The 17,409-nt window shown below is 37.8% G+C and overlaps 1 protein-coding gene across 1 annotated transcript; it reads left to right on the forward strand.

Annotated features, from left to right (window-relative positions):
* Positions 1 to 10,771: 10,771 nt before the first annotated feature.
* On the forward strand, positions 10,772 to 12,851 carry PEX4 (peroxin4). The gene is made up of 6 exons (XM_078961526.1): positions 10,772 to 10,937; positions 11,502 to 11,538; positions 11,816 to 11,935; positions 12,157 to 12,285; positions 12,381 to 12,510; positions 12,591 to 12,851. Exons 2-6 carry the CDS (start codon positions 11,533 to 11,535, stop codon positions 12,677 to 12,679), a joined length of 474 nt encoding a protein of 157 aa, XP_078817652.1. The 5' UTR covers positions 10,772 to 10,937; positions 11,502 to 11,532; the 3' UTR covers positions 12,680 to 12,851.
* The last annotated feature ends 4,558 nt before the right edge of the window (positions 12,852 to 17,409 follow it).

Below are 17,409 nucleotides of genomic sequence, written 5' to 3' on the forward strand. Positions count from 1 at the left end.
AGCAGCTACAACAAACCACGGAAGCAATACAATCAGAGAAGTATTACCCAAAGTTCTCTAGATACGAGTTTTGGAATTGAGGAGCCCAATTCTCAAGACACATCATTATCAAGGTGGAAATTCATAAGGACCCTTTCAATTGATCAAAACCGTTGAGAAAATAGTCAACACCGAAGGCGTTAGTAGGAATACGCCAAAATTATGGGTCTCGCTGACCTACCGTCTTAGTTCCTTTGGAACTTCTCGTAAAATGCGGACCCCCTCCCAACTTTCACCCTAAAGGGAGCAACCCTTGACAAGAAGAGAAACAAGAGGGAGAAACCATTAGAACTCCAGTATAACCGACCAAATTCCTCTGGAAACACTCACTTTGGGAAGGCTTAGTACGCTTTGGAAAGCATGGAAAGCCAATACCCCAAATAATTGTGTCTTTCGAGATTCTTGTCAGAATTAGCCCTGTAACTCGCTACTTCAATCTACTCCCGCGAGCTTGGTAAAGTACACTCTACCCAACATGTTTCAAAATTTACAAGAAGTATCTATCCGACGAGACTCTTGCAATTCCCCTCGACGAGATCGAGTTCCACAAGAGCCTCACCTTCTTGTAAGAACCATAGTGACCATGGATCGAGGTCAAGCAGACGAAACAACGCCACTTCCTATTAGTGAAAGTTCGCTGGAATACTAACCAAGGACCTAGAGTCACATGGGAGCGCAAGAGTCAGTCGATTAGGAAGTATCCTCACTTCTTGGCTCGATTGTTCATGCCTACTCTTTGCCTAAATTCAAATTTCGAGACGAAATTCCCTCTAACGGGGGATGATGTGACAGCTGTCAAATTTCGGTCAAGTTAAAGTCAACTAAAGTCAACAAGTCAAACCGTTTGACTCAATTTGCCCTTGGGTACTAGAATTTACATTATGAAATTTCTACACAACTCTCTATTCTAATGAGAGATCATAAATCAAAAAGTGCGAACATCTAGATCTCCTTAACCTAAAACTGTGGTACGTAGCTAGCCAAACCGATAAAACAATGTTGCATACTCATCGGGAGTATGTAAGATCTTTAAACAAGGCTTAACAGGGTTTACGAACATTGCCTTGTGAAGCCGGACACTCACAAATGCCACACTCGAAACCCCTCTCAATCGTTTTCACTCTATCTCTCTCGATTTGAAATCTCTCTAAGTATGTGAAACCTCTCCCAAAACTCTCTTTGTATGAGAAACCTCTCTAAGTATGTGAAATCTTTCCTAAATCTTTCTAAGTATGTGAAACCTCTCCCAAAACTCTCTTTGTATGAGAAACCTCTCTAAGTATGTGAAATCTCTCCCAAATCTCTCCAAGTATGTGAAATCTCTCTCAAATATCTCTCTGTATGAAAAATCTCTCCAAGAATGTTAAATCTCTCTCAAATCTCTCCAAGTATGTGAAACCTCTCTCAAATATCTCTTTGTATGAGAAATCTCTCCAAGAATATCAAATCTCTCCCAAATCTCTCCAAGTATGTGAAATCTCTCCCAAATCTCTCTCAAAAGTTTCCCGTAACTTTTCGGAATCATTCGTGTCATTTCGACCCTTAACCGGGTCAAAAACGGCTCAAAACGGAGTGAAAACGAGTAAAATAGGCTTTAGGAACCGAAACCCTTCTTAGGACCGAAACCCTTTAACAGAAGAGAAGCCTCTCGGATCGAGAGTAAGGAGAGAAGCCTCTCGGTCTTTGTCTCTCTTCCCCTCTCGCCTCTCTGCTTTCTCTTCTCTTCTCTCGGTCTCTGCTCCTTCTCTCCTCTCTGTCTCTTCGCGCCTCTCTGTTCTTTCTTCCCCTCTCGGTTTCTGCTCCCTCTCTTCTCCCCTCTTGGTTTCTGCCCTCTCTCCTCTTGGTTCTAGCATCAGAAGGCCGAACCTCGGCCATAATTCGGAATATTGTCACTTTTAACCCCTTTTTGATATTTTTAACATTTTAAGCCGTTTTTCGTGATTTTAAAGCGGGATTTTCTCCAGAAATTATATTTTAACATAATTAACCCTAAATATTCATAATTTAAACATATTTTGATGAAAATCATTATCTAGATAATAAAGATCTAATGGGGGATTTATTTAAGGTGGAGTGTTGACCTTGCCTTAACTTATGTCACAAGTAACCACCCCACACCCACTCTATGACCAGCCATACCTCCCTACCTTACCTAGGTCACATCAATGTCCTTTACACTCAATTTCCACTCATTCACACATTTTTAGAGCTGGAACAAACACCCTCTCTCCTCATTTCTCTCATTTACTCTCCTTTCACTAAGTATCAAACACCACTTTTCTCTCAAACTTTTTCTCCACCAAATTCGAGATTCAAGGCTGATTATCAAGTGTCCTTCAACATTTGGTAAGCATAATCCATTCTACTTATGATTATATAACTTATTTCCACTCAAATCATGGATATCTTACACAAACTCCATCATATTTCTGTTAGAGCTTCGAATCTTCAAGTGATTCTTCAAGAGTTCTTGGGTTGAACACTTCTCTTCTTCAACACTTATCTACTGAAATCACTCAATGTGAGTTCATACCCCTACATTTTCATGTTTTCTCAAGTTTTTAAGGGGGGAATACAAGTTAAAACACCAAGAACATAACTAAATTTTTCTAACAGCCTTCATCAGAAAAGTTCAACTCCATTCACGGACTGTTTTGGGCATCTTAAACATTTTTGTTTTCAAAACTGTAGAAGGTGCAAATAGTTCAAGTTTTTATATTTAAAATGACTACTTGCACATCTCCATTCAATTTTTCTACAATTTATGGTGATTTTTACAGAACTGCCTATCATTTCAAACAACAATCCGGACCAGTCTGTGATTTTGGACTTTTTCACCCAAGTTGGAGGTCATTAAAAATCGTGATAAAAATTATGAGTAAACTAGACACATTTTGTGAACTCTCAGAATTTATGGATCTAGTTTTTGACTTCGTATGATTTTTCTATGATTTTTCCAAAACAGTGCAGAATGGCTAAAGTTAGCCAACATCATATAAATATCATAACACTTTGTATTATGTTGAGCAAAGTGTATAATCATAAGTTCTAATTATTGAATGTGTTTCTTTGTTATTTTATCATCATGAACTGAAACTAAGTCATTCGTAATAAATATTATACATTCATTTTAGAACACGTATAATAAACTATAAAAAATATAGTTTAATGGATTCATAACATTTATGCATTTCCATAAAAGAGTTCTTACATATTACAAACGTTTTAGATAAACTATAATAGGTATAGTTTATGATACATCACACAACACACTCGTACAAAAAGGGTACGTTCATACAGAAAAGATTTATATTCACACACATTTCACGTATACTTGTTAACCTATATTGTGAGACATTCTCTCCCCGTACGCCCGAGTGCGGGATATAATTCCTGGTAGTTATAATCAGAATCTCCTGGAGGGAGAACGTGATACTTGTATATAGATCTATATTGGGTTTGACACCCCACACCTTGATGCTAGCTACAGTGGGACCTGCAGGTCTACGGGTGACAAATGTCATTTCAGTTTTCGCGACACCTGAGAAACGTCGTGGGAGGTTCACATAGTCATAGTATGATTATAGCGACTCACATAGGGATATAACAATCCATAAAGTTTACAGGATTTTATTTATAAAACCTAAATGGGTTTTATGTCGATTTAAAATCACTTTTTATCTCAATAAGTACAGATTTTACTGTACACTTTTGGTTTTGGTAGTTATGACTACACATCATTTGAAACCACATTTATACCTTTAAGTATGGTCAATACTTGTTATTTCTCGGTCCTCGGATTTAGGACTACATATACATAAAGTATTAACAAACATGAGAACATACGGAAATTTTATTTAATTCAAACACGTCCATGTCCATTTAAACACATAAAATTGTCTATTAGTAAGAAAGGTTACTTATATATTTTGGTCTTCGGTCATAAGACTACATTACACAGATTTTAAAGAAAATATCGGATTTTCTGGATACATATTCTAACGCTTTTACAAAGAAAACGGTTTACTTTTCTAACGAATTCAGTGAAAACAGGAAATCAGTGAAAACTACTTGTATTCTCAGGAATTCAGTGAAAACAGGAAATCAACAACGTTTTGAGGATGGGATGATAAATCATCAAATAGTTCATTTTGTATCATAATGTAATTGATGTGAATCATGTAAACATGTGCTTTGATGTAACGTTTTCAATTATATTTGTGTTGGTTGTATTTACTTTGAGCACTATTATACTCATTGTTGTGATACTCTACATGAAGTCCTCCACCCTCAGACGTTTCCGCCATCCTTGGTTTGGGGGTGTGACATGCCCCTGCTACTTTGAGGATTACAGATGACTGTCAGGGCTGAGCTGAGATGCCAGTGGCGAAGAGTAGGGCTTTCCAGCTGACAGCAGAGGAGGCGCGAGCGACTCCTGACGTGGTGACGGGTATGTATTTCTCCTTTACCTCTGCATTTATTATTGATTGTTTCTTATGGTTATATGTTTTGTATAGGGTCGTTCTCAGGGAACGACATTTCAGCTACAATATTCTTTGATTCGGGGCTACCCGATCATTCGTCTCTCTTGCGCTTAACAAGAGGTTTAGCAGAGCTCCAGGGGAGCTAGATTGTCCACTTGAGGTTGAGATAGCAGCTGATAGGACCGTTAGGGTTGCAAGGGTACACATAGGATGTTCTTTACATTTATTCGATGAGCAGTTTCCGGTGGTCTTGGTCCATATTCCCATGCGAGGGAATAACGTTATAGTAGGTATGGATTTGCTGAGCCCCAATGGGTTGGTGATAGATTGTGAGCTGCAGTTTGTGAGGGTTCGCACTCCCAGTGGGGGGGAGTTAGTGATTCAAGGCGAGAGGCCACAACGTGGACCAGTTCTGTGTTTAGCGGCGAGAGCGAGGCGCTATTTTCAGTAGGATTGCGTCGGTTATGTTGCCTATGTTTTAGATGCCCGGGAGAAGGGCAAGATGACAGTTGATGATGTTCTGGTGGTACGAGACTACCCGGATGTATTTCCATAGGATTTGCCAGGAATACCTCCTAAGAGGCAGGTCGAGTTCGGGATCAATCTAATCCCTGGTGCGGCTCCGATAGCCAAGGCACCGTAACGGTTGGCTGCCCCAGAGATGCAAGAGTTATCTACGCAACTGCAAGAGCTGCTAGACAAGGGTTTTATCAGGCCGAGCAGTTCGCCCTGGGGTGCACCAATTTTATTTGTGAAGAAAAAGGACGGGTCACACTGTATGTGTATAGATTACCGGGAGCTGAGTAAGGTAACAGTGAAGAACCGTTACCCACTTCCAAGGATAGATGATTTGTTTGATCAGCTTCAAGGAGCGTCTTGGTTCTCCAAGATCGATTTACGCTCCAGATATCATCAGATGCGGGTCAGAGGCGAGGATGTGTAGAAGACTGCTTTCAGGACCAGGTATGGTCATTATGAGTTTGTAGTGATGCCGTTTGGGCTCACCAACGCTCCAACCGCGTTCATGGACCTCATGAATCGTGTGTGCAGGCCGATGCTCGATTGGTCTGTGATAGTATTCATAGATGATATCTTGGTGTATTCCAAGACTCAGGAGCAGCATGAGGAGCACCTGAGAGAGGTGCTAGAGGTTTGAAGGAGGGAGAGACTTTTCGTGAAGTTCTCAAAGTGTGAGTTCTGGTTGAGTGAGGTATAGTTCCTTGGTCACCTCATCAACCAGAAGGGTATTTTGGTAGATCTGGCCAAGATAGAGGCCGTGATGCAGTGGGAAGTCCCGAAGTCTCCATCCGAGATTCAAAGCTTCCTAGGTTTGGTAGGGTATTACAGGAGATTCATCCATGATTTCTCCAAGATAGCAGTACCGCTCACCCGACTGACCAAGAAGTCGGTGGCGTTTCGTTGGGGGCCTGAGCAGCATGTAGCGTTTGAGACCCTCAGGCAGAGACTATCCGAGGAACCGATCCTTACCCTCCCAGAGGGAGTAGAGGATTTCGTAGTCTACTATGATGCCTTGATCATAGGTATCGGAGCAGTGTTGATGCAGCGAGGCCGTGTGATAGCTTACGCCTCGAGACAGTTGAAGCCTCACGAGGCTAACTATCCTACGCATGATTTAAAGCTGGGGGCAGTGGTGTTTGCCCTCCAGATCTGGAGACATTACCTCTATGGGGTCCGGTGTACCATTTACATGGATCACAAGAGCTTGAGGTACCTCATGGATCAGTCGAATCTGAACATGAGGTAGAGGCGATGGTTAGATGTGTTGAAGGATTATGACTGTGAGATCCTTTATCACCAGGGAAGTCCAACGTAGTGGCCGACGCCCTGAGCCGCAAGGCAGTAGCGGCCCCGATCAGAGACATTTGTTTAAGGATGACGGTGATTACTCTATTATTGGAGCAAATCAAGGAGGCACAGGTAGAGGGCCTCAAGTAGGAGAGGTAAAAGTGTGAGAGGATCGTGGGCTGAGTAGCTTCTTTTGACTATTATAGTAGAGGATTGTTGACCCTTCATGGGAGAGTTTGGGTGCCGTACTGGGGCGGAGTACGACAAGTGTTAATGGATGAGGCTCATAAGTCTCAATTTTCCATCCATCCAGGGGCAACGAAGATGTATAGAGATCTTCGACCCGACTATTGGTGGCCCTTCATGAAGCGGGATGTCACCTGGTACGTAGAAAGATGCATGATCTGCAGGAAGGTCGAGGCAGAGCACCAGAGGCCCCATGACAAGATGCAGCCGCTAGACATTCCAGTGTGGAAATGGGAGGATATCACCATAGATTTCATCACTAAGCTTCCCAAGACTATGCGTGGAGTGGATTCTATAAGGGTTATAGTGGATCGGTTGACAAAGAGTGCTCATTTTATACCGATCCAGGAGAGTATATCGGCCGAGAAGCTAGCCGATATTTATGTGAGAGAGGTGGTGGCACGGCATGGAGTGCCTATTTCAGTGGTGTCAGACCGAGATGTCTGTTTTACTTCCAGATTCTGGAAGTGGTTTCACAACGAGATGGGTACTCGTTTCCATTTTAGCACCGCTTTCCATCCTCAGACGGACGGGGAGAGCGAGAGAACGATTCAGACTCTCGAGGACATGCTGCGGGCATGTGTTCTAGACTTCGGTGGTAGTTGGGATACGTATCTTCCGTTAACGAAATTTTCGTATAACAGCAGTTACTATGCGAGTATTGATCGACCTTCTTTTGAGATGATCTATGGGAGGAAGTGCAGGACCCCGATTTGTTGAGGCGAGGTCGGTCAGCGAGTCATTGGAAGCACCGAAGTGGTGCTCAAGACATCAGAGTTGATCTAGCAGGTTCTTAGCAGACTGCAGACTCGCAGACTCGATATAAGAGTTACGCCGATAGGAGGCGTTAAGACTTGGAGTTCCAGGTGGGCGATATGGTCCTCTTGAAGGTATCACCCTGGAAGGGTGTTATCAGGTTTCGGAAGAGGGGCAAGCTGGGCCGCAGGTTCATCGGTCCTTTCAGGGTTTTGGCCCGGGTGGGTCGGGTTGCTTATCGGTTGGATCTTCCGGCAGAGCTCAGCCAGATCCACAACAGTTTCCATGTTTCTCAGTTGAGGAAGTGCTTGGTGGATGAGACAGCAGTAGTACCCTTGGAGGACATTCAGGTTGATAGCAACCTGAATTATATTGAGAGACCCATAGCGATTATGGATCGGAAGACGAACACCTTGAGGAACAAGGTGGTTCAGTTGGTGAAGGTGCAGTGGCAGCATCGGAAAAGGTATGAGTGGACGTGGGAGCAGAGGAGGAAATGAGGGAGCATTACCTAGAGTTGTTCGCAGATGCAGCAGCAGCAACAAACTTCGAGGACGAAGTCTGAGACAAGTGGGGGATAGTTGTAACGTCCTCAATTCTGAGTGAAGATTGGAAGAGAAGATGAAGGCTAGATCCAAAGGAGAAGAAGGGAAACAAGATCTTGCATCCATTTCAGAGTCATTTGAGCCGGGGAGATACCAGAGCAGCAACATACAGTTTTCAGAGCAGTTCATTTACCAGCCAGCGTAAGAGGTGAGTTTCCTTCCATTAGGAACGGGTCTAAGGCCACAATGCCGGCCTGTTTAGTTAACAACAGTTTCCGGACTTTGGTCTGATGCAGTAGTTAGTATGTTTGATGCCTTCGTGGCTCAGATAGGTTTTGCGTGTTATGTGTTTCGGGTACGGTCCGACTCAGTATGCAGTCTATGTTGTTATGCTAGTTGATATGTGTATGCTATGCTGTGTTCAGTAGTTCCGGAATTCGGTCCGATGCAGTTAGTTCCGGACTTTGGTCCGATGCAGTTAGTTCCGGGCTTCGGTCTGATGCAGTTAGTTCCGGGCTTCGGTCCGATGCAGTTAGTTCCGGACTTCAGTCCGATGAAGAGGGCATGGCCCTGGTTAGTTTCGGACTTCGGTCCGATGTAGTTTTCGGACTTCGGTCCGATGTAGTTTCCAGACTTCGGTCTGATGCAGTGGGTGGGGCCCCGTAGTTGTTTATATGTTTGTATGGTATGTGGTAGTTTGGGGGAGCTCACTGAGCTTTGTGTTTATAGTTTCAGTTTTGGTTTCAGGTACTTCCGCAAGTAAAGGGAAGAGCTCGGGATGATGACATCGCACACCACAACTTCAGTTTTTTATCCTAGGAGTTTGTTCAGATTCTTAGTTTGGATATGACGCAGTTTTGATACAGTTTATTCACGACATTTTATATTATGTTTTGAGATATTGGACGTATGGTTTTATGATATATCAGCCAGCATATGATTTTAAGTATTATTTAAACAAAAATTTTTGGATCGCATTTTTGGATGTTACAGTTTGTTGAGGGGCTTCGCCCCTAAATAACAGTGTACTTTGAATCTTGAAAAACTTGAACAAGTGTGTACTCTTAGACCATCCTAACTTGTCCAATATTCAACAGATCATTTTTGGTCAACATGTTTAATCCTATTACACTTAAACAATATTGATGATATTAAATCACCAACATCTTCTTCCGCACTGATAAAAGAGGAAAAATTGATCAATAAGCGGTATCAAAATGAATCTTTGATTTGGTTTCCAAAAGCCATAGTAGAAATTGGAGAAGATATAGTCCTGATTAAAGAGGGAACAAATAAACATATAGAAGATTTTCTGAATTTCTTGCTAGTTTTTAAGATATAATTTATGTGTATTGAACTAATAATATTGATTTAAAGAAACTTATATATTTGTTGCCATGATACTAGTAAACATAATTTTATTTAAATCTAATAAACTAATAAAAAAAATTACATGTGTATTTTTTGAGAGTAGAAAAAAATTATTAGAAAATGACAAGAAAAAAATTTGGGCTATTTTATTAAAAGAGATAGTAGAAAAAAAATTATTAGAAAATGACAAGCAAAAAAATTTCGACTATTTTATTAGAAGAGATAGAAAGATTATACTTAAAACATATTTTACATGTAACCTAAAACAACCTTGCCATTTACATAATTGCTATGACTATGAAGATCCTTCTAACACCAGTTATGTTTTTATTTATTTTTATTTTATTTTAACTATTTTAGCCAAATCTTTACTTTACTTTGTTTATTATAAAGCTTACAATTTTTTTTACATCTTTATTGTTTTATATATGTTTTCATGCTTTTCTAAATTATTTTATCTTTTTTACATACTCGCATGAAGAAATTTTTTATAGTGGATCCACTAAGAACTTTTATATATATACAAAAAAAGGAATAAGACTTATTAAGGAAATTTACTTTTCGGTATGTTTACATCTGGGTAACTATCTTTCTTTTTGTACACATTTAGGTAACAAATTTGTTGGAAGTGTTCACATATGACCATTATGACCTATTATAGCAGGTTAAATGCTAGATGTGAATGTTTTCAACAAGTTCGTTACTTAAATATGTACAAAAAAAATAGTTACCCAAATATGAACAAAACAAAAAGTAAAAATTAAATTACACGAATGGTTCCTGTGGTTTGGGGGAATTCTTTTTTTTGGTCTCTAACTTATTTTTTTTTAACTTGGATGGTCCTTAGTGTTTATTTTTGTTGCGCGTTTGATCCTGTGTTACCTAAAAAGATTATTGTGCCCTTATTAATTTTTTAATAATTAATTTTCTTATCTATGTATTTATTTTTTAGATATTTAAAAAAATTAATAGACCAGACTAATATGTGTGGTCTATTAATTTTTTTAAATATGTATAAAATAAATACATAAATAAGAAAATTAATTAAAAAATAAATTAATAATGATACAATAGCCTTTTTAGGTAACACAAGATCAAACGCGTAACAAAAATAAACAGTATGAACCATCCAAGTTAAAAAAAATAAGTTAGAGACCAAAAAAAGAATTCCCCAAACCACAGGGACCATTTGTGTAATTTAATTTTTACTTTTTGTTTTGTTTATATTTGCGTAACTATTTTTTTTTACACATCTAGATAACGAACTTGTTGAAAACGTTCACATCTAGGATTTAACCTGTTATAGCAGATTATAATGATCATATGTGAACAATTCTAACAAGTTTGTTACCTAGATGTGTACAAAAAAAAAGATAATTACCTAGATGCGAACATACCAAAAAATTAATTACCTTAATAAGTCATATTCCTTATAAAAAAACATAAAATAAAAATGTTTGTTTTTCATTTTGGCCTATGATGTTCTCGAAGGTTTATGTATTCGGACTACTTTTTACTGCCATAACTCTTCTTTAACCCTCTCTTCTGTTTTTCACTTGATGGATTGATCGTCTCATATTCTTCATCGTGTCATCTCCTCCATCTTAGATCACCGTCCCATCGTATCGGCGCCGTCGTCCTAGGTCGTTACATCACCTTCTCGCCGTCTCATATCCTCGGACAATCTCAGGTACTCATCGTCTCTGTTCTCATAATCTTGATCTCGAACACGAACACGATCACGATCACAATCACGATCTCTCTTCTCTGTTTTCTTATTTTTTGCCAAATGGTGTGCTTCTTTCGATTTTTGCTGGATTAGGTTTGTTGTACGATTTTGTTGTTTAATATCGTGTTTTAATGGTGGAACCTATTTTCTGCGAAATGATTTTGCCTGTATTGAATGGTGGGAACGTATAAATGTGGTAAAGGTGAAATCTCAAAGGTCTTACCTCAAATTCTTTAAAAAAAAGGGGGCTTTCAACATAGATAACATTGCACATCGTATCAATAACCTATTTTCCCCTCTTTCGTTTCTCTCAGGTGCACAAGAAAAAGGTATTTAGATTCTAGCAATCCGTTTTGGGGTTTTCTTCTAGGGTTCTAATTTTCCCCCAAAAATTCCCAAATTTTCATGTCCTTATAAGTTTTTCGACTTAATGTATATCTTATTGAATGCTTTGCTTGTGTTCATTGAATTTCTAGATGGCTTTTTCGTTTTAGCAATTAATGGTGTCTCCTTGTAAATTTGCAGAGGTTTGGAATAAATAATACAATACAAGAACATGCAGGTTAGCTCTTTTGTAGTTAAGCGGATAAATTATCTTTCTATTTGTGAATAATTTCAATTCCTGTTTTGGTGCTCTTATATTACACCTTCAATCAGTAAAGCTTTTGTCTTTTTAGTGTGCTTATTAGTTCTTTTTTGTGCTAAAATTCATAGTATACTTTGATAACATAGTTATAGAGATATTTAATTTAGTTTTGCCGTTTGCTCTATTTAAATTTCAAAGCCAGTTTTATTTTTTGCAAAGTAACAAGTAATATAACCTTTTTATATATATTCAGGCATCAAGAGCAAGACTTTTTAAGGAATACAAGGAGGTGCAAAGGGAGAAAGTAGCTGATCCAGATATCCAACTTGTTTGTGATGATTCCAATATATTTAAATGGACTGCACTTATCAAGGTATGTTTAACATTCATGGAAAACACACACACACACACACACACACACCCCTATATGTTTATTAGCCATAATAGCAACATACTTACATTAGAATGACATGTATGTTGCTCTTATGGTTAAAAGAATGTAAATGCAATGCTTCATTTGGTTTTAATGATAAAAAGAAGAAAATTTATACGCTAATAAATAAATTTTTTTTTTATTTTTTATTTTTTATGCAGGGACCATCAGAAACTCCTTACGAGGGTGGAGTTTTTCAACTTGCGTTTTCTGTTCCTGAGCAATATCCTTTGCAGCCTCCCCAAGTGAGGTTTTTAACTAAAATATTTCACCCAAATGTTCATTTTAAGGTATGGATTTTCTCTTTCATATGTTTTTTTTTTTTTTTTTTTTTCTAAAATGCAATGATTTACTTATTATGATTTATGATTGTATTGTGTTTTAGACAGGAGAGATTTGCCTGGATATTCTGAAGAATGCTTGGAGTCCAGCATGGACACTCCAATCTGTTTGTAGGGCAATAATTGCTTTAATGGCCCATCCAGAACCGGATAGTCCACTCAATTGTGATTCAGGTTTACTTTCTTTCTTTGATTTTATTGGATTTACCTTTATACCCCTAAATATATTATCATATTTGATTTTTTTATTTCAGGGAATCTTCTTCGATCGGGTGATGTTAGAGGATTCCAGTCGATGGCTAAGATGTATACTAGGCTTGCAGCCATGCCCAAGAAAGGTTGAAGATTATCATCATTATTGTTCATCATGCATATGTCAACAAACAAATAAATAATCCTTCTATTTCATTTTCACCATATATGTATGTTTGTTGGTTTGTGTGTGTGTGTGGACTTTCATATTACTTGAGCTTTGTATGAATGAATGTAATACAATAATTGTAGTATTTCTTGTAGGTCGAATTTTCTCTACATGAGGTATGAAAAACCACGCAATAACGAATCAAAATGAAAAGAAATGTAAAACTAATCGAGAATTGGTGAAAAATTGGACTAGTCACTAAAATGACCAAATATCGAGTGGTGTAGGTATTTGATGAGTTTTACAAACTTATAAAATAATCATTTACAAAATAGTGATCTTATATTATTGTAGACCAACAAACTATTTGTTTTGATTTTATTTGGGTATTAATTCTTTTTTGGTATTTTAAATCTCTTAACATTAAAATGGCCTATTAAAAGAAGGTATTAAAATGGCTATGGACGATGACGGAGAGAGAGAGAGATTGACAGTCTTGTGTCTGTTTGATCTTTTTTAACATTTTTAAATAACCAATTTTACTGACCTATATTATATACATTTTCACATTACAACTAAAAATTCCTTTTTTCAATCTACCAACTATTTCTTATTCACCAAACCTCAAAAAATAGATCGACATCCTAAATACTTCACATAGCTCAAACACATCCACTTTCGATTCACCCCATTGGCTCATACGTCTTTTACACAACTCCTCAATACCCACATTGCGAATCAGATGGTTCATTAACATGCTACAATCCTAACATACTCAACAACCATCTATTTTCTAACAACCATTCAAACAAAATTACTTCCACGAACCAACCCTTACCAAACACCAAATCAATTCCACAAATTCCAACAAATCTAATAATTTCAATCTTCACAAGATCAACAACCTCCACAACCTCAACCTTATCAACCACAACCTCCCCATGACATTGATGATTAAATGGTACAAGAAACTTAATCACAATCATTTAGAAGAAAAAACAAACAAAATGATAAAAGGTGGTAGAAATTATATTGCAGATGAAGAAACGACGTTACCAAGAGTTTGAATTTCTATATTTGTAGATGAGAAGATGGGCAACGCAATCCAAGAAGACATTTTGGACTTGCGTCCTAACACACTTCAACAGTCAAATGGAAATGTGTTGAGAGAAAACCTTGAACAAACGTTAGTCACAAGATAATATAATACGTAATAATAAGTTAATCTCAAAGGATCTTGTTAGCTCAACAATAATAATTTAGAAGAGTTAGATGCGAAAATATAAAGAAAATAAATAACAAGTTATATCAAGGAGACACAAGTTGATTCATAACGAGGTTTGCATTCAAACACAAGTTAGTAAATGTGACCAACTTAAAGTGAAGAAGGACTCGGTTTATCAAAAGATAATAGAGATAGAAATGAATGATCTTTGTATTGCAATAAGAGTTCAGGAAGCGGTGTTGAATACATGAAGAGGGAAGCTCTATCTATAGAGTCCTGGAAGTTACATTGAGGATTAAACAAATATTAAACTATTGACTACGGTAACCATGAAAGGTTCATTGAATAATACAAAGTAAACAACTAATGTCAGTTAAAGTAACATAAAAGTATTCATGCATCGTCCATCTCTGCGGTTGGCTTCAAGTCTACAATTGACAAATGACAAAAGCAATCTCAAGTTTAAATCTTCTCTACGGTATCACCAAAGCTTCAGGTATGCGGTTCCTTAGCTGAAAAAGGGTCACTTTTTGTTTCAACAATTTTCTCCAAAGTGACCTCTCAACTATTTTCTTCATCTATGCATTTTAAGGAAGCTGATGATAATCCACTAAAATTTTCTCACTTCAAACAGCCACTGGATTCTTCTTGAAATTTCAAACTTGACTTCATCAGTTGTGTGCTTCGATCTTTGCACCGAAGCCAATGTGACATCCAGTTGCTTCTTCGTTAGTCTATGAATTGCGGATGCAGAAATGAAGTACTTGGGACCGTCTATAGCTTTCTTGTAAACAACCCCTAGCTCCGGGTAACTTGTTGCTCCAGGGGACATGTCTTGGAATTAGGGCTGTAAACGAACCAAACGAACACGAACAAGGTCTTGTTCGTGTTCGTTCGTTTAAGTTAGCCGAATAACAAACGAACACGAATGGATAAACGAACGAGATTTTCTTGTTCATGTTCGTTCGTTTAACAAATTACTTTGTTCATGTTCGTTCATTTATGTTCGTGAACATGCTAAACGAACATAAATGAACAAACATAAACGAACAAAGATAAAAAAAAAACACAATTGAACATATATGAACATAAACGAACATATAATATAGCAATATAATAAAAAATAATTGAATATAGATGAATATAAATAAAGTTAAACGAACGAACATAAACGAACGTTCACGAACATAAATGAACGAACGAGACCATTGCTCATGTTCGTTCATTTAACTAAACGAACGATAATTTTTGTTCATGTTCGTTCATTTATTAAATAAACGAACATAAACGAACTTCCCACCGAACAGTTCACAAACGGTTCGCCGAACGTTCAGTTCGTTTACAATACTTAGAATCCTTCAGTGTAGTCTGGCGCAAGCTTGAATGGAGGAAAATTGAATTTGTTGGCAATGATTGGATATATTTCAGCATCGATTTTTCCGAAATCACAAAGCAAAGCCTTTAGAATTCACAAGCCCTTTCAAAGGCAATCTTCATTTTGGGATATTTTTCAGCTTTAAGCTGAAACACCCAAGCTATCAAAAATATCTCTTTGGGGGTTCATACTCACAAAATCTGCTTGGGTTCTGACATACTCATTATTTCTTCTGGTCAGGGTGTATTGAAAAAAATTCACTTTCATGAATTTTCTAACTTTGTAATTCTTCACCACATCTGGTCTATCATTGGACCAGATATGCGCAAATTTGGACCCATGCTTGGCGTGGAGAAGATTTAAGCGTTCGAACCCCATTGGGAGTCTTCTATCATCCGGGAGATTGAGATCAAGAGGCTGAAATACTAGAAATAACTTTGAGTTTGGAGAAATGGGGATGTCCCAATAGCCACCTGATGGTGGTTCTACGTACGTTAGATGAGGAGTGTAATTAGCATCCAGAAGTCTACGGGTTGGATTCAACCATGAGTTTATTAGGGTTTCGTCAAATGAAGTATTGAACCCTGGTTCTTTCCAAATTACTTACGAAACTTAGCAGCTCTCTAGTCTCATTTCTTTTGGGTTGTGGCCGGAGTATCATCAGAATGATGTGGAGAGTCATGAGAAATTAACTTCTGTGGAGACCTTTGTGGGGAATTTTGAGGAGACTTTTGTGGTGAGGACCGAGGAGTTGGTTCTTTGTGGAGCTCTATGGTAGGAGGTTAATCCTGTGGACGAGTTTAAGAATGATAAACAGATGACATTTTGGACTTGGAAGTTTCTTGTTCACTGTTTTCTTGTTCTTGGTTTGGATCACTTTCACTTCCCCCTTTTGAGGAAGCAGGCTCCAGTTGCTCCTCAAACCATTGTTTTAACCCATCAACCTTTTGATACGTTTATTGGACTAGGTTTTCATTTGATCACATACTTGTTGGTTGTTAGGGATCTATGAGTTGAAGAGAAGTTGATAAATCTCCTTTGTAAGGCGGAGAATTTCATCAACACTTTGATTTACTGTCAGAGATCTTCTTAAACCTTTGATGGTGACTTGCAAAACTACAAACCCCGATTCATATGCAGTGTGGGTTTCCTCAACACGTTGTTTAGAATTGCTTGCTTGATTTTGGAGGGTTTGTTGGAACTCAGTTCTTAAGTATTTAATTTCCTTAATGAAGTTTTTATCCTTTGACATAAATTCTGTTGGATCAAAAATATGATTTATACTTTGCTTTTCCAAGTTTTTAGTCTTGGGACGAAAATAATATCTGGTTTAATTGTAGCTTGGACCAAAAACCCATGTGTTTTCGGTCTAGCATTGGGTTTGCGGTCCATATATATATATATATATATATATATATATATATATATATATATATATATATATATATATATATATATAAGTAAGATGTGAGGAGTGGGTGCAGGCATAGTGGGTAGAACACAAGAGTAGGTGCTAAGTGTGTGTAAATCAAGGTGTTCTAAAGAGAGAAAGTAATAGAGAAGACGAGTGTATGTGTGTGAGAATCTCATATGTATGGAGCATCATTCATATTATTATTGAATACATCATAGATTCATCATCATCATCTTCTTCTTCTCCTTCTTCTTCCATGTTTGATCTTGCATCATCCACTTGATTGGGATTCTGCACCATCAAGTGGATCTGATTGATACATCAAGAAAATTTTGGGACTTACAATTGGTATCAGAGCTTGGATTGTATCAATTATTTTGGCAAGATTTGGATCATTTTTGCACTTTTTCTTGAAGGACTTTTTGTTTTTGGATAGTTTTTTAAAAATATTGGGGGTTTGTTCTTCAAGTTTTTCATAAAAATGAGTTTTTGATCGAGTTTTGGAGCTAAAAAGGTGAAAAACATTGTTTTTGTTTCTAATCTACAAGGGGTTTGCGGCCGGAAACGATTTGTGGCTCAAAAGTTTACGACTGAAATCTCGTTTGCGGCTCAGCAGTTTACGGCCGAAATCTCATGTGCGGTCCGAAGCCGTTTACAGTCGAAATTAGTTTTCGGGTGCGAAGTTGCACACGTGTTTG

This window comes from Lactuca saligna, chromosome 6, assembly GCF_052625555.1.
Source record: "Lactuca saligna cultivar CGN05327 chromosome 6, ASM5262555v1, whole genome shotgun sequence".
NCBI lineage: Eukaryota > Viridiplantae > Streptophyta > Magnoliopsida > Asterales > Asteraceae > Lactuca > Lactuca saligna.